Source organism: Tenrec ecaudatus, chromosome 11 (assembly GCF_050624435.1).
Source record: "Tenrec ecaudatus isolate mTenEca1 chromosome 11, mTenEca1.hap1, whole genome shotgun sequence".
Lineage (NCBI taxonomy): Eukaryota > Metazoa > Chordata > Mammalia > Afrosoricida > Tenrecidae > Tenrec > Tenrec ecaudatus.
In genome coordinates, this window is record NC_134540.1 from 38,070,689 (window position 1) to 38,088,951 (window position 18,263).

The 18,263-nt window shown below is 45.6% G+C and overlaps 1 protein-coding gene across 2 annotated transcripts in view; it reads left to right on the plus strand.

Moving 5' to 3' along the window:
- DIAPH3 (diaphanous related formin 3) overlaps nucleotides 1-17,850 on the plus strand; it is a 576,438-nt gene extending 558,588 nt beyond the window's left edge. For both annotated transcript variants that reach the window (XM_075563000.1, XM_075563001.1), the window contains one exon: nucleotides 16,642-17,850. In XM_075563000.1, the coding sequence (XP_075419115.1) occupies nucleotides 16,642-16,904 (263 nt within the window). In that variant the 3' untranslated portion in view covers nucleotides 16,905-17,850. The remainder of the gene's footprint in view (nucleotides 1-16,641) is intronic.
- Nucleotides 17,851-18,263: the final 413 nt, after the last annotated feature.

The window sequence follows — 18,263 nt, forward strand, 5'->3', positions numbered from 1 at the left end:
CTTTGTCCACTTTGCATCTCAGTTTATTGAGAACTCTTATTTATCTGAATAGTTTACTAAACAGAACCTGCAGGACCTTCCTGGTGGATGTGGGTCTCTAATTAAAAAAAATAAAGTTTCAAACACGAAGTAGACCCTGAAGTTCCATGTGCTGCAAGGCTTCTCCTATGCCAACACCACGTGTAGCCTTTTTGAGAGACTGTCTGAGCACTGAAACAACCAGCAACGGCTGCATCTAGACCTCCCTGTCCATCTTCCTGCTGCCTGCACCTGCTCTAGCGAACCAAGAGCACTGCTTTCTGCTCTGCCCACTGTATGGTGCATCGCTCGTGCTTTGTGTTTCGTGTTACCATAGAGACAGGAGGTGCGCCAAAGCCCCAGGAAAACAAGTGGAAGCAGGCCTTTGAGGAAACAGTCCCTGCTGGCTAGAGAAGCCAGAGGCAGGAATCTGTAGCAGTCAATGGAGAGGGGCTCAGGTAGTCAGATCCTGTTGTGGACTCTGTCCACAGAGTCTTAGGGGCCATCGGGCCTAGCCAGTGTGGCATTAAAAGCAAGTCGTTTACAGCATCCAATTCCTCGGTGATCTCAGGGCAGCTGGGGATTTCATAGAAGCCAACCTTGGTGTTTATTTATGAGAAAATAACTGAAATGATATTGACCTAGTCCTCATACTGCTTTCCTCGTTAAAAGAAAGGGTGTTCCAATAAAGGTCCTCCTGCCTTGCTTATTTTGCCAATCAAAAAGCTCACCTTTAAAACGGAGGTCGATGTCCTTTGACATGACTAAAACCACCAGAAGTCAAATTGCAGTTCGGAGCACCAGTGGACCTGCAGCCCGCACCCCAAGTCAGGCATCCAAATGGGCTCTAGTTCTCACAATGAGGCTTTGACGCTTTCCCGAAGTCGTCACCAGCTCCCCTCGTTTAGAAACATGAAATGTGTAAGCATGCGTCCAGGTTTAGTGAACTCTCCGAGTGTCTCCTACTCTCAGTGCCTGAGTGTCCCAAAGCTGGTGACAGGGCAGATCTGCTTCCCAGAGGGCACGCGCTTTAAGGCTCTGGGGCACAGGAGCTTGCCAGGAGCCAGAATGAACTGGGTGACAACAACGTGTCCTACCCGATTAGGTTTTTTTTTAACTCTTATGTCATACTGGTTAATATATATATTTTAGGAGAAAATTGCCAAAAGATTCATAAATAACACAGGCATTTCTGCTCTCTCCCTTGGATATTTAAGGGTAGGGGCATGAAGGGGAAAATGAGTGATTTCAAAATAAAACGATGTGGAATATAATTTTAAAGGAACAGATGTTATTTTGCGAATTACCTTTAAAACAAATCTTTTTTTGGAGTGAAATACTACTTATGCGCAGAGGCTGCTTTGCTACGGTGGATACAGATCCAGCAGTCTAAACAGGGGCAGAATTCAGACATTCTCCACGTCCGTTAGCGCCCATCATCAATATCTCCAGCCTTCTTGGGCCGCCATCCAGAGGCCTTCTCCCTCACACACATGCTACTGAACCAAGTGTAGAGGACATCAGAGCTGCCCAGATGGATTTCTGAGACTGGAACTCTTTTTTTGTTTGTTTTCTTAAGCCTTTTATTGTGGGCTCTAGCAGGTCTTATAACAGTCCCTACATCCATTGTGTCAGGCACATGTTGCCATCATCCTTTTCAAAACATTTTCTTTTTAAAAAATTTATGAATGATTATTTCGTATCTTACACTGACCGCTGTCTCCCTTCACTCACGTTTCTGTTGTTTGTCACCCTGGAGTGGAAGGGACAATCTTAAGAACTGTACGATAGATTGTTCTACATCAGTCATTGTGATTGGTTCCCTCTCCTCGTTCCCCTCACCTTCCCCCTACCCTCATGGTTTCACGACTCCCATTATTGTTCCTGAGGGGTTTCTCTGTCCTGGGTTCCATGTGTAGAGAGCTCTTATCTGTACCCGTGTACATGCCCTGGAAACTAGCTCTTTAAGACAGAACGCCTCAATTGTCTCCTGCACACCAGCTAGGGGTTTCGAACTACAGAACTTGTGGTTAGTAGCCCACGCCATCTGTCTTTTTTCAGATGATTTTTCAAAATTGGGTAAGATTGAAAATGTTTCCCGAGGCTCTCACTTTCCCCAAGTGAACAGTAGGAGGCAGTAGTGTTCTAGCTTGAGCCAGCTTCTTTTTTAAAAAAAATCATTTTATTGGGGGCTCTTACAGCTCTTAGAACATTCCATACATCAATTGTATCAAGCCTATTTGTACATATGTTTCCATCATCATTTTGTAAACATTTACTTTCTGTTTGAGCCCTTGGCATCAGCTCCTCTTTTTATCCCCTCCCACCCCTCCTCCCACCCTCAGGAACCCATGATAAATTACAATTATTATTGTTTTCTTATCTTGCACCAACTGCTGTCTCCCTTCCCCCATGGTTTCGGTTGTTCGTCCCCCCTTGGGGGATGGGGAGTTTATGTATCAGTCATTGTGAGCCTTTCTCCCTTACCCCCTTCCTCCCCACTCCCCCATTCCCCTTACTCTCCTGGTTTCGCTACTTCTATTTCTGCACCTGAGGGGTTTACCTGACCTGGAGTCCATGTGTCATGAGCTCTTATCTGTACCTGTGTACATGCTCCGGCCTAGCCCAAATTGAAAGGCAGGACAGGGGTCATGATGGTGGTGGGGGGTGGGGGGTTCAGGAAGCCTCAAAGAACCAGAGGAATGTGTGCTTCATCAGTGCTATGCAGCGCTCTGGTTGACTCATCTCTTCCTTGTGACCCTTCTGTGAGCGGATGTCCCATTGTCTACAGATGGGATTGGGGTTGAGCCAGCCTCTTTTAAGGTCACATCTGTGATACATGCCAGATTTCCTTTTTCACTCGTTGTCTAAAACTGTATGAAACCCAGATCTCTTATCTTCAGTTTTCCTAGGAAAACTCGGGACTGTCAGCCCGTCCAAGACAGTGCTGATTTGCTATGAGTAGATCCCTCCACGGAGACAGGTCTAACAGGGGCAACACCCAGCTCCCGCAAAGGTTAGTGACCGGACTCCATGACCAGGTTCCACATAAGCACAATTAACTTATAGCGCATCCCTATCTTTCTTCACGAGGTGGTACATAATTTGTTATCACCCACACTGTCTAATGCCTTGCAGAATCCCTAAACTACAAGTAAACGTCTGTCTGGTGGTGGTCTTCTCTGCTGTCAGTCACGTCCCATGGGACGTCACCAGAGACTTCTTCCATGTTTTCTTCTGAAATCCAGGCAGGGGTTTTTTTGGTGCCCCGCTGCAGCCATTTTTGAATTTATTTGCCAGATTTGACTTGCCTGTGCTGTCAGTGATGTTTTCGATCATCCCCACATCAGGGAGTGGGCATTAGCAGGGATCTTTTCTGGTATGGATTCCAGGTAGCCATCTCCCCCTTTTTTGCATCAAACAGTGCATCCAGCAGTGCGTCACTTTGTGGAACCGTCGTCATTGGTCTGTCACTTCCTGAAGCTCTTTTTTTTTTTTTTTTTTTTTTTTGGGTCAACGCCCTCAGTGAAGCTTGGACTTCTTCCCTAAGATTCTTAATTCTTGATCACATCTTATCTTACTGTTGTCAGGTGCCATCGCATCACTTCTGACGCGCAGCACGTCTGTGTCCAGCAGAGGGAAAGCACTGCCCAGTCCCGAGCCAGCCCCACAATTGTTCTTAGGTTCGAACCTATTGTTGGAGCCACTGAGTCAATCCAGCCTGTCAAACGCCTTCCTTTTTTTTGCTGTCCCTCTACTTTAAGCACGATATCCTTCTCCGGGGACTGCTCTCCTGGCAGCATGTCCAAAATACGTGAGACACCGTTTCACGTTTCATGTGCTACTTATTAAAGTGTTGAGGGACTGTGTTTCTTCTTCTCATTCTTGTCTTCGTCTTTAACAAAATAACACAAAACATAAGCATGTTATTGTCCTTTAAGAGTAAGTTTGTAGAGAAAATGAGTTTCACATCTCATAGTTTATACATAACTTTGTAACATTGATGTCAACTCCCACAATGCACCAGCCCTCCCCTCCTTTCCACGTATGTCACCCCTTTCCATTCACCCAGTTTTTCTGCTTCATCCGCTTCCTCCTTGCTTTGGGCGCAGGCTGCCGTTTTTTCTCGTGTACTCGGCTGTGCGAACGAGCACTTCCATCGTAGGTGTCATTGTCTATTTTATCGCCCCGTCTAGTACTTGGTTGCGAGGGGCCCCTGGGAGCAGCTTCAGTTCCATATTAGAATAATTACATTGGGCAAGAAGTAGTCTTGGAGTTTTTCCGGTCTCCGTCGGACCAGTACATCTGGTCTTTTAAATTAATTTGGATTTTGTTCCCCCCCACCCCCGCCACCCTGACACACACATGCTGCCCAGGACCTTCTGTTGAGATCTCTATGAGAAATCAGCCGTGCTGGTAGCTGGGCACCATCTAACTTTTCTGACCACAGGCCAGTGGAGGCTCTGGCTTATGTGGTCCCCTTAGGGCTTGTGTCTTTGGTTGTCTTCATTCACCTTTGCTTCAGACAGGGCGACACCAGTAATTGTAGCTTAGATGGCTGGTCACAAACATAAGGCGCCAGACCCACCACGAAAGTGGGAAGCAAGACGTTTTCTTTATAAAGTATGTTCTGCCAATTGACCTCAAGACTGGGGACCTCAACCCAGCAACTCAGCGTTTGGGTGTGTCTAGGAAGCATCTGTGATTGCCTCCCCTATGTGCTGTCATACATATATAAACATACATTCTGTCCATGCAAATATATGTGTAAAAGTACCCGTAGCCAAACTTACATATGTATGTGGGCGTACTCATACTCTCTCTTACCCCTGTTCAGCATACCTATCTGCCTCTGTATCTGCTTGTAAATTGTTGTTTGTTTTGCCTGTTGGTGTAGCATTTTAGATGTTGCCATCGGTATTTACAGTGTTGCTTATTTTGTTCTATATTTTTTCATTCTTCTCTGTGTCTTCCTTTGTTTAGGCCAAGATATGCCAACGACCCATGTATTATTGCTTTGCTCTTCACCAAAGTAACACATGCCTACTATCCCAATCATTCTCCCTTCCCTCCCCAGTAACTTCCGTCAAAGATTTCTGTCTTTCTCTCTATAAACTGTTTCTTTAGTTCTTATCAAAGCAGTCTCGGGCACTGTTGGTCCTTTTGTGGTTGATTTCTTTTGTTCAGCATGTTGTCCCCCAGCTTGCTCAATGTGGTGAGAGGTTTCGCTTGTTCTTTTTGTTGCCTGTCTTGTTCTTTTTGTTGCCTGTCTTAGCCTAAGAAATCATGCCGCTTCCCCAAAAGAATACAGGTTTCTCCATTGTAGATTACCAGGGGGAGCTTCGTGCTGAAGCTTTAACACTTAAAACCAGATTGACACACCTGTGATGACACACCTTCGAGCATTCCAGTAACTTTTTGACAATTTTTAATTTTCCTTGATTTTTGCTTCCACATTCCACTTTCTGATTACAAATCTATGTTTGTTGTTTTGGTTTTTTTTTTTTTTCCTCATTTGGAGTCATGCTACATCAGCAAATTACGGTCCCAAAGCTTTACTCCATCCTGGTCAGCAAGGTCAACTCTAGTTTGTGGAAGCAGTTCTTCCCAGGCATATTCCGAACTTTCCAACCCGAACGACTCATTTGCTGGCACTGTATCAGGCAGTGTTCTGCTTCTATTAATAAGATGCTCATGGTCTTCATTTTTCCTTCTCCCAGATCCCACATTCTCCTTTCCAGTCTGTCTGAGTCTGGCAATGCCGCTGAAATCTTTTCACCACCGGTGACCCAGCCAGTATTTGAAACATAAATGGCATAACTCCCAGCATCTCAGCAACACATAAACCTCCTCAAGTACAACAAACCAGTAGACCAATGGTGTTAGCGTTCATTTATTAGCCTGATAGGAATATTCTATAATTCCTTCCCCTCTCCCGCAGTATTCAGGACATATTTCTTTCTGCAAATACACTGTATTTCCCTGTTAGTCTCAGCCAGCACACGTTTCTTTACACCTAAACATGATTAGGCATGTATGCTAGATGGTGTAGTCAGAGTCGGTGAACATGGACTTACATTGATATGAGCCCATGGTCTCCTTACTCCTCGATCACATTGCTGTCTTTATGCAGACCTGCAATTTAAGTCCGAGGAAGGTGGACCAGAGTTTGTTTGTTTTGTTTTGACTCCTCATTCATATTGTTATCTTTAGATATGGTTAATATTGTACATATCCGGTGATCAGCTTGGAAGAAGTAAGGAAACATTTCTGTGTTTGTAGTCATATATAAAATTATTTTAAGTTCACATGGTCTCTAGCACAGATAGATCCCAGGATTAAATTCTCTAATGAATAAATACTGATTGTTTTAAACAAAACTTGATAAGCTTATACTAAAACTAACCTTAATTATTAAGGCTACATGGAAATTGTTTAAAGTTTTATTGCAAAGGACTACGTGAACCCACAATGATTTTGTTTTATATGCCTGGACCAGGAACCCTGGTTGCACAGTGGTTAAGCGCTTGTTGCTGACGGAAAGGTCGGCAGTTCAAACCAATCAGCAGCTCCGTGGGAGAGAGATTTAGCAGTTGGCTTCCATGCAGATTACAGTCCAGGGAACCCTCAGGGACAGTTCTACGCTGTCCTGTGGAGTCGTTCTTAGCTGAAATCTACTCAACAGCAGTAAGGACAGCACAGGATACTCTAGTTATCTTTGATTCTTCCCCCCCCCCCCAGGACCTTGAAAACCCACATTAATATGATTTGGCATGCTCGTGAAACAATGCCAGGGTCCTAAATGCTGTAGGACTCAGCACGGAGCAAAGTAAGCTGAATGCTCAGTGAATTCAGTAATGAATTTACCGAACCATACTCTAACTTATCATCTCTGGAGAAACTTTTGAATAAATTGTGATGGTTTTCAGCCACTTGAAAGGATAACATTTGCCCATGGACATAGCACAGAGGATTAGGAAGAAGGCGGGCAGGAACAGGGAGCGGGGGGGCGGGGGCAGAGCTATCGGCACATTGAGGGACTTGCAGTGGATGAGCTGAAGCAAGATGTATGTGAACTGTTGAGTGTGAGCATGAGGACCTGGGACAATGAGGCAAAAGAAAAGGGACCACAGACTAGAATGCTCCGAGCGCTGAGCCTAAAGCCAGAAGACTGGAATGCCAGCTCTCTGCACTTCACTCTTTCTCAGCATGTGTGAGTCCAGTGATAGCAGGGAAAGCAATCTCTAAGCCACCGCAAGCGTCTGCCACGCACCGTGTGCCCCACCACTTGGACACTGCTAGAAACTCAGAATCCTAGCCCCCACCAGAGAAGTCAGAACCTGTGTTTCAAGGAGATGGTCTGGCGACTCATAAGCACGTCCAAGTGAAATAGAAGGAGCACACTTAAGGAGTGTGGTAAGCATTTCCAAATAGTTCAAGGGGTGAGGGTGAAGCGAAGTGGGCACATTCATGATCTCAGTGGAAAGCAGAAAGAAAAGGCGGAGAAAGTGGCCTAAGGATGTAGCTGTGGGCATATCTACAGCTAGAGACATGATTGTCTTGGAGTTGGAAATTAGAAATATTTTGTAAAACTGTTAAAAATGAATCATCGAAAGGTGGGCGAGCGAGTGTGGTAAAGAACCGTTTATCATAGAACATGTTACTCTGGAATCTGAGGGCTTGTGCCAAAGGAGGAGCTATCCCTGTAGCAGCTCTCAGAGGGGCTATGAGTCAAGTGCATGAAAGCGGGGCGGCAGGGAGGCGGGTGCACACTACTGCAGTGTGCCAGCCTGTCAATTCCGGCTCAGCAAGGCACATGACGAAGTAGAACTGAGCCACGCGGGTTTCTTGGCCGTAATCTTTTTCCATTGTGAATTGAGTGGAGGCTTCCAGAGCAAATCAGTGTTCCATTCGACCATTTCTACACATCTGTTTTGTGCCGCAGACGGCAGTCCTCACAGCTTGTCTCACTTATCCCACATCTTCCCTCTTCCCCATTTCCAGTTCTCCTTCTGTCCGAAACTACTGAACTTTGTCCAGGGGTAAATGCGCCCTTTGTCATCTCACATAGTTGGTTACTGCAGACTGTGTGCCTCCCAGTGTTCCTGTGTCCCCGTGTAGACCCATGCATTGTTGGGGCTGAGAATGGAGTCAGCGGGGTTAGTTTAGTTCCGGGCTGAGGATGAGGAAGGGCCATCGCCTCAGAGGTTCCACCAATCTCCCTCCAACCAACAAGCCTGGTTTTGTTTTTGTTTTTTTATGGGTTTGACTTTTCCACATTTTTTCCCCTACTCGGTCCAGGCCCTTCTAAAGCGACCCCTTTCGGAGCAGTTAGGAGTGGTAGCAGGTACCATGTATTCATTCGGACCTCAGGGTGTGAGCTGCGGGTCACAGGGCACATTAGTTTCCAAGTGTCTCAGTCTTCAGTCTTCTTTGCTCCGCACAGGAGCCACGCCTTCGATACACAGTTACGTCTTAGACAGCTTTTCAAAACCTTTTAAGACCCCAGTCACCACTCATCAAAGCCCAGTGTGGAACATTTTCTTTGTGGGTTAGGTGATGTGAATTAACCTGAGTGACAGCCAAAATTATGGTCCTAAGTCCCCAGACTCATGGATGCATTTCCTCAAGGTGTTTGGCTGTACCGACGCTTTCAGAATGGTGTCCCATGTATGCCCCACCACATTCATGGACAGAGTTTCAGTACGTCCTCTGTCAAAGGGGCACATATTCTTGCATGTAGTCCCATTCTCCCTCCCACACTCCTTGAGCCTGCAGGTCCACCCTGCATTCGCTTCTAGGTCATTGTCACTGCAGGATCGTGTCGTCGCGGTGTTTGTCCCGTTTGTTCTGTAATATTTATAGAAGCAAATCTACAGATCTTCTCAGTCAGAATTTCCCATGAATTTGAACCACTGACCTTTGAGGTCAAAGCTGAGTGCTTTGAGATAGCCTTATGATATTGAGGTTATCAATTACCATAATGATATTCAGTCATCACAGTCCCAGCTATGACTAACACTCCAAAATATTGAAAACGTGAGAGGAAAACGAGGCATGGAACAGTAGGGATTTTGGTAACCTTGTTGGGAGCAGTTTCAACAGGGATTAATGCCAACTTGGCATTGCCAACAGCTGAGTGAGAGGTTGAAAATATAATGAAGACAAAATAACGAAGGGCATCCACCTCGATACCAGTGTTTCAAATCTGAAAGACAAGCACTTCACGTTACCATTCCACGGACAGGGAAAAGGGAGACTTATCCTGGGCGCCTTGAACGGCCTCACCTTGCACTTCCTTCTCCTGACGGGGGAGCACTGGGAAGACAGGAGCCGTGGCCGTGAAATGGTTCCACGTCGTGGGTCGTCAGAAGCTACCCGGGAAAGACACTGGGCTTCCTACTCCTGTGAACAGAACTGTTACAGTCTCAGAAACCCGCAGGCGTCACTGTGAGTCAGCATTGACTCGACAGTGAGTCTGGTTTGCATTTTTGGCAAGACAGTGGTTAAAGTCTCAGCCACTTACCAAAAGGTTGTTGGTTCAAACCCACCAGCTCCTCCATTGGAGCAAGGTATAGCAGTCTGCTTCCTTAAAGTTTATAGCCCAGGAAGTCTTATTGGGCCGTTCTACTCTGTCATGTCAAGTCACCTAAGTCGCAGTCAGCTCCTTGTCAGTGGTTAGCCTAGGAATGTACAAAATGACAGTTCTGTCTGAATTTTTATTCCAAGGGCAGTGATCTAGAACAGGGCTGAATCAAAGTCTGAAATATTATATATAATGGGTTTCTGCAGAAAAGTTCTAGTTCAATTATCAATTATCTCCTCTAAGCAGAGCTATCTTTTTTTAAAAAAATCATTTTCTGCTTTGTCTGTTTTATTTGAATTGGGGAGAAATTGCATTGTTTTTGTGTGTTTTTTTTAACGGGACTGGTTTTAATAAGAGTTTTGTGGCGTGCTTAAGATATTTTAACTATCTACAAAATGCCCTTTTCCTCTTTGTATCATTTTTAACATTTTCAATACATGAGATGAAGTGAACAGGAAAATGAAACCAAGAAAGACAATGATTTATAACATCCGTGAATCAGCAGTAAGGAAAACCACAGGGGTTTGGGCTGCTAGTGGCCGGCACTGACTTCAGTTATTGCACAGATTAAAAACATATATATGTCACACATTTTACTATCATATGGACCCAGTGGTGCTTTAAAAATGGATATTTATGGGTCATGTTTCTCCCCTTTCATCAAGTTAAAGGCATTGCTGGGGCGAGACAAAGCAGCTACTTAGGAGACTAGATAATAGTGCAGAGTCAGGGGAATGAACTGCAAGGAGAGGCCAGATCAGGAAGAAGGAATACATGCATTCAGCTCAGGACGCCAGAGTTCTGTATTTCCACCTCCTGTCAAAGCTGCCACGGGCTCAGCACTGACCACAAAGGCAAGGCCTCAATTACATATTTCATCTGAGAGTGGCACTCAGAAGAAACCAGTGCCCACTAGAACCACAATGTGATGGGGGATCAATACTGACTTAGGAGGCGAATGGCTCCTGCTGAGTCAGCTGATGGTTCCTGCTGCAGCCAGGTTTTCCCTTTGCCGCCTTAGCTTCCGAAGCATAACGGCTGTGGGCTGACATCTGTCCTGCCTCCATGCCAAGCTGCGTACATTTCCATTTCCTGGCCTTTCCGTCAGCTTCCTGGCTTCCTGTTTCTGTTGAGCCCCCTGAGGAACAATGGGGATGTTTGCTCGGGATGATGGTCTTTGGTTTCTTGGTCCCACGCTTTATGTGTCATCCAACAATGGCTGGAAGTTAACGCCTGTGCTCTTGCATGCAGTGGAATGCTCTCTATTTAAGAACCATTCAATTCTCAACAGTGTTCAGCATTTTCATGTCATTTGGGGCGGGGAGGGAGCAGTTGCAGTAGAAATCTAGAACTAATTCTTCGCGTGAGAATCCTAAGAAGAATGAAAGCGAAGTTGTAAGAGTATCTTCCTGTCTTAAAAGGGAAATACCATGGATCCGTACCCTGTTTATTTCCACAAAAACACCAGCACGAGAGGTGTGGATTGGATCCCTTTACCTCTCTGGTGCTGAGAACAGCAGCTGGTGTCTCGCCGTTCAGTAGTCCAGTCAGTAGCTGGCGCGCTTGGGAGCATTAGGGACGCGTCCTACTCTGCTGTAACAGTTCGTGTTTCGGTTCAGGAAGTGTGTTTAGGTGGGGGTTTGCGTGGGGAGAGAAAGCAAACACTTAACTTTTTGTCCATACTCCACCCTTTCCTTTCTTCAGAAAAAAATTCATGTGCCCGTGTGTGCCTTATATTTAAAAAATACCTTATTTCATATTAAAATGATGAGCCTACACACCTCAAATCACCATTTATTTCATGCCTCGGAGCACCTACAGAGAGTTCTCTTCGACTTGTGGGGTTGTGGTGCCCTTGTCATTTGGACGTCACATATTTAGAAACTGAAGTTCATGGTTGTTTTTATGGAAATTGTGTCTAATAGTCTGCCCACATAATGCCACCGTAGCAAACTTCTGGACAATGCCCAGTGACTCCTGGCCAGCTTCCTGGAAACCCATAAGGCAGACTGTGCTTCAGGGTGGGTTTGGGATGGAAGTGCCATCACCAGGCATTTCTTCCAAGGCACTTCTGTGGAGACTCCAACTGCCAGCCTTTCATGGCGTAGCTTAGCACATTTGCAGACTCCTTTAAAATAATAGTACTAGCAAAGGACATGTGGCCCTTATCCAGCTTCATTAATAAAGTTTCTAAATAAACTTGAACTTTTAACTTGGGAACTTCCCCTACCTGTAGACATATTTCCCCCGGGGACCATGAGAGTTGGCACTTGAGTGCCCAGTGGAACCACAATGTCATAGTGGGCATGAGCCTTCACTTGCAGTCCAAGTTGTGATTGCCCTAGTCCACAAGTCGGGTCTGTCGTAGCCTGAACTATAGCAGAGAGGACGAAGTGGAGGACTAACTCGGGCTGATGGGGTGTGAGGGAGATGTGTGCATTGGGGGGGAAGAGCAGTCACCTACACATTGGTAACAGAGTTCTGAACTCATTCTGGAATGGTCCTTGTACATTCTCTCTTTTATTTCTCAGGAACGCTCCCTGTGCTCTTTACTCCACCTTGTCTGTTGCTTCTCAGGACATCCCCTTGAAACCCCGGAGCAGTTAAATGCCACCAAGTTGTCTCTCTCCTGTGGTCCCCACGACAAGCCCACATCTATGCTGAGTTGCCTTAAAAGAGCAGGGATGCCTCACTTGAATTGCTCTCCCATCTTACTCTCCACAACACCCCCCACCCCGCCCCCGCCCCCAGCCTCCCCAAGAAGTCCAAAGGCTGAGTGCAGAGAGGACAGCCCTGCACCTGCTGGTCATTTTGTTCTGGGATAACATGGAAAGAGTGGGAGACCAAATCACGGAAAACTATGGTAGCTAAGAGACAGGTGACCCGTGTTTGCGGCAGCATGCCACTCCTGCGTCGCCTTGACAGGAGCTGAAAGGAGGACGGGGAACCGTAGTCTGGGCAGCTCTTTGAAGTTTGCTCTAAAGAGAGCCAAGGGCTTCAATGCCATGAGCACGTATGGGGCCAAAGGGCCCCCACGCCCAAGGATCCGAGGGTACTGCTATAGGTTTGTACACTGAGTGTCACCAGAGTCTGGAGGAGAGGCCATGGGCTACCAGAGCGATATCCTTAAAAAGACAAGGAGGTCTGGTTCTCAGATGGAGGGGGCGGCTTCGGAAGGGAGCCCAAAAGACGGTCTCATGCTCACGGGAGTGGTCCTCATGGGAGCATTCGTGGGTGGTGGGTGAGTGGTGGGTGGTGGGTGTGACTGCTTCTCAGAGGTAAGTGCAGTGAGGGAGGACATAATGGAGTTTTGGAAAGAGCGGAAAAGAGGAGAAGTAGTTGTCTCCAAGAATGATGCAGTGGATAGACTAGGGAATTATGGGGGAGCTGAGGTCAGACTTGAAGGTCATCATCATGCATGTTAGCAATACTAGGAAAGAAGAGACTGTGTGACCTTGGACACACTCTGCTAAGGCGGATTACAGGGGTCTCCTCGGTGCTTTGCAGCGTTGTTGCGAGAACTGAATGTGTCAGGAGGCATTTTACAGTCCAAGCACAGGACCCCACGATTAAACAGGGCTTTGGATTGCTTAGCACGTTCCTTGGGCAAAAGCTTTTTGAATTTCCTTAAGACAGCCTGAGTGTCTCCAGAGACTTCTGCCATTGATGTAGTCAGTAACTAAGTCGAAACAAGTGACCTACGCTCCTTTTGCATTCACCTTTTCGATTTAGAAAACGGGGTGATGATGCGCCAAGGGCAACCAGTGACTTAGAAACGAACGACTGCGGGAATGTCAGCCATCAGTGAAACTAGTTCAGGCCTCAGGGCTGAGCCCTATAAAGTCAGAGGTGGGAGCCCTGTGCCAACCCTGACCCTTGGGTAGAAGAAGGTCCCTGAAGAAGCTCCGAAGGAGAAGGGAAGGGAAGGTGTCTTCAGGTCCTCACACCTGGGCTCCAAGTGCCACCTCACTGTTTCCCTGAATGCTCGCAGCTACTCGTTGAGATTGGTTATTATCCCCGGTTTGGTGTTGTCGAAGAACCTGAGACTTTATTAAAGCCAATGGTAAAGAAAATCCTGACTTACTCTTTTTTTTTAAAAAAACCAACATTGTCATTTGTGTGAAAGTTTACAGGGAAGATTGGTTTTCCATTCAAAAATTTCTAAGCCTTTGGAATCGATACTGATCTCGATCCCAGCAAGATAGCTGCACTCTCCCCACTTCCCCGTTGCTGACCACTACCCAGCTCCCTCCTCCCTGCCCCTTCCGCCTCCTGCAACCAGCTGCCGCCCTTGACCTGGGGGGATGGTTGCTTGCCCTGTGGATGCTCTCATATTCATGGGTATATTCCTATCTTGTACATACATACGTAGAAGTAGCCTCGTCACACGCGTGTGCGTGCGTGTGCGTGTGTGTGCTGGTGGGTGGATGGGTGTGAGGGAGTATAGTTTCATTCTTCCTGTAACTGGTCAGCTGGGTCTGTTTCGATGTATCCACTTGCGTGAATAATATCCACACACACAGTCTTCTTGGTCTGCATACATTATCCAGATCCATATTTTAGTCAATTAAACTTTTCCTTTTTTGTGTTCTTTTTTTTTTTGCTTTCCCTAACCCTAGCTCTACAATTGAGCCTTTTTTTCTCTTAACACACACTCTCTCCAGATGTTTAAATGGAGTTGCCCACTTGCCAAATAACCCAGGTAGTTGACGATATTGTCATATGACGGAGTAGTTTGCTAGAAACTCAATATGAAGGAAAGGAAGATTTGGGGCAGAGGAAGAGGAAGCTTTGTCACAGTCAGCGACAGATGCCATTTTCATACACACCTTGAGGCAGGTGCAGGTGGCACCTGTGGGGGAAGAAGGGGTGTGTATGAGGTCATGGGAGCTGCAGAGGCACCCTGTCAGTTTTGCTGTTTCCCACAATGCAATATGTACATTATAAGCTACAGAGCATAAACTGCTCTCAGAGGAAAATCACTGCTTTATTAAATGGTGATTTTTAAGTAACAGTTGCCTACCTACCTGATGGAGGTGATAGGAAAGTGTGTTCATTTTCTTTCAACAGCTAAAAGGTGATCCTACTTTTAAAATTTGTTGAGATTGCCCAAGAAAGTGTACAAAATACTCATCCATCACGGGAAGCCACTGGCCAGGAAATGACAGTGCAGTAAATATCTTCAGCAGCCACCTTTTCATGTACAAGCTGTTTCCGGCAGGAATTTTCAACACTCACGGAAAATACACTGTCATGAGTGACTGCTTGTGCTCCAAAGTCATTACCATTGGAATAATGGAACATCTCTCAGTGAATAACCAAAAAACTTTAAATGTCATGTCAAGTTTGTCGAAGCCATTTCCCAGCCCTGTTCAAGGTTACATGAATATCGAAAGTGTCTTTTTTCAATTTTCAGATCTTCAGAAGAGATCACTTCTAAGATTTTGTGAAACAAGAATCAGTTAATGAAAAAGAAACAAACAAGCCAAACCAAATCTAGTGGTCTTTGGGAAAGTCAATCAGCCAGACCCATTAATTCCAGCTCTCTCCTTGTTGCCATAACCAGTCACAAGCTTTGTCCCTTACTGATAAAGATATGTGTACAGGTTTACATGTACATAGCTATATGAATATGTGTACATAGTTGACAAATTATGGCAATTCTGGTTTGCTAGGAAGGTCTAACAATCTGCCTGCCACATTGACTTAGTATTTCTTTTAAAGCAGCGGTTCACCTGTGGTCACGACCCCTTTGGGGGGTCGAACGACCCTTTCACAGGGATTGCCTAAGACCATCGGAAAACATAACTGTAACAAAATGACAGTTATGAAGTGGCAACAAAAATAATTTTATGGTTAGGGGGTCACCACAACATGAGGAACTGTATTAATGGGTCGCAGCATTAGGAAATCATTGGCTTTGTTAACTTTCTATTAGAAAGACTCCTCCTTGGCTCTTACAGATGGGAAATTAATGTCCTTGTTATTCAAAGTAATATTTATCTTCATCACAGAGTACAGAAGTAATTTCCTTACCCAACACATACTTATTGAGTGCTACCTTGGAGTGTTGGCATAGCGGTTATCAGTTGGGATTTTAACTGCAAGATCAGCAGTTCAAAACCACCAGTTTCTCCTCGGCAGGAAGACGAGGATTTCGACTGGCATAAAGAGCTAACAATCTGGGAAACTCACAGGGGCCAGTTCTACTCTGTCTGATGGGGTCACTGTGAGTCAGAATGGACTCACTGACAGTGAGCTTGAGTTTGGCTTTGCACACAAGCGTTCCTGGGTGGTGTGAATGGTTAGTGTGCTTGGCTCTAACCAGCAAATTGGCGGGTTGAATCTGCCAGAGGCACCTCGGAAGAAAAGCCTGGCAATCCACTTCTGAAACACTAGCCACTGAAAGTCCAGCGGAGCACCAGTCTACTCTGACGCGCACCAAGTCCGCTTGGGTCAGAGTCGACTGCTGGCCAAGGGGGTATTGTGCACGGGTGCCATTCTATGCCCCGGGACACACCGGTGTTTAAAAGACAAGCTCTGCTACCTTAGAGCATGCAGCTCTTTCTAGTAAAGAGACTTTGAACCGATAAGTGAGCATCTCTGTGGGGGCTGGTGGCCATAAGCTCTGTGTTGGAAAAGGTGCGGGGCAAGAGAATACAGAGAGTCGTTGAAAGGGGGTGCTAGTTGAAGTGGTGCGTAAGGCAGGCTTCTCCAGTGACATGGCTTTGAACAGAGACCTGAGTGAAATATGGACCGTGGCATGACAGTGGGCATTCCAGGATAAAGGAAGAAGAAAATGAACATCAATTCTAATGAAGGGGTCGTCTGTTTGATTTCAGTTTACTCTTCCCTGCTGCGTGTTTATTTTAAATCTGCCTTACTCAGTGGAAGAGAACATTTTTTGTTGTATTTTATGTTGTTTCCCAGTAGTCAAAGAGGAGTTGTTCTGCTGCGGACAAGTGTTTTAAATTGTGTCATAGACGTCTTGGTTTTTTACTGTGGTAAGCTTTATGTCTCTCTCTTCCTTACTGTAGAAAATCAGAACGTGCCGCTGACTGAAGGGTCACATCCACACCGCAGAATCAGTTGCAACTCAACCAGGACCACCGTCACCAAGGAGCTTAGTTGTAATGTAGACACCATTCCGCCGACCGGGAGGACCAAGGCTGCTGAGAAGAAGGAAGCCTGTAACGTGGAAAGCAACAGAAAAAAGGAAATGGAACTTCTTGGCACTGTTTCTAAAAACGAATTAGCTCCAGAAATTGAAGCCCTGCTAGCAAGATTACGAGCTTTATAAATTAAACTGGTAAAAAATGATTAAGCCAAAAATAAATCCATGCTCTCAGCTATAACACTTGAAAAAAATTGCTTTTACATAAGTGACATTATATTGTTCTAAATTATGATATATATTAGAAATGTAAAGCTCAATACATGATTGCAAGGCCTTTTCCGTGTACTTGAGGCTTTGACGTGTTGAGGGTCGCAATGGGCTCTAATGCTTTTTTGCCTCCTGGCAGTCATCTGTGCTCTATCTGGTGGTTAAATTACCCACAATGCTGCAGAGAGCAGGTAGGTGGCCATGTGCGCAGCCATGTGTCCTTAAGCAAATAGCATCTTTCCAAGTCGCTGTATTTTTTGTAACTTTACTATTTTGAACGTTAATGAATGTCAAATCATCAGCCTCGTGCCTTGCTAGATATTAAGTATATTATTTGCAAGGGCTCAGGTTTCTCCTTCCTCGGAATCAACGAGCCCCCAGTTTAGTAGCAAACCCACGCCACTCTCTGAGGAAAGACTGGTAAGCTCATTCGATGGTGCGGGAGACGAAAGTGCCTGAGCACATTTCCAAGAACGATGTGGTAGGAATGGGTACTCTGTTTGCAAGATGTGTGTGGTTTGGGGTTTTTTTGGTGACGTGACTGTAGGCGGTCTTACAGTGCTGCTGAAACGTTCAGTCCAGCCCAGAGAGCTCGCTCGTCTCGCCCATGTAACGCTGACTCGGGAATCCAACCGCTGATTCTGGAACTTTCCAGATACCAAATGCCTGGTTTTGCTGAGTTCATAAATAGAATCGCACCTTCTTTGCTATGGCAATCCGCAACCTTTAACAAAGGTCTTAATCTATGGGGCGAGGGAAGTTTGTATGCAGATGTCAGTGTTTTACCTCATCTGGGATTCCTTCACTCTTACTTCTCTATCAAGCAAAATAAACTTGAATTGGCACCAGATCAAAAGAAAAAGGCTGGCTTTGGTTTTTGTTTTTCTTAGTTATTCGGTGGGTAAACTGGTGATGGGCCGCTGCCTTTGGACTTCCTAAGCACCTATTTTGCTTTATTACGCGTAATAAGTAAGTGACTGCGCTTTTACTGTCAGTTAAGAAGCAGTTATATGGAACCAGTCTGACGAGTCCCATTGCTTTTTATCCCCTTGTTTAAGTTGCCACCTCCTTTCGACTCCGAGTTAATAAAGTTAATTAATTAGAACGAAGAACGAGGTCCTGTTTATAGACAGTGGGGACAGTGTTCTCTGTAGCACCCGGGAATAAACTGTCTTTGTACAGAGAGCTGAAGTGTACATTATGCCCCTCCAGTTGCAATTCTTACTCCCCTGAAAACATTTATGTATTTACTTTTTAAACCTATCAAGCAGGGCG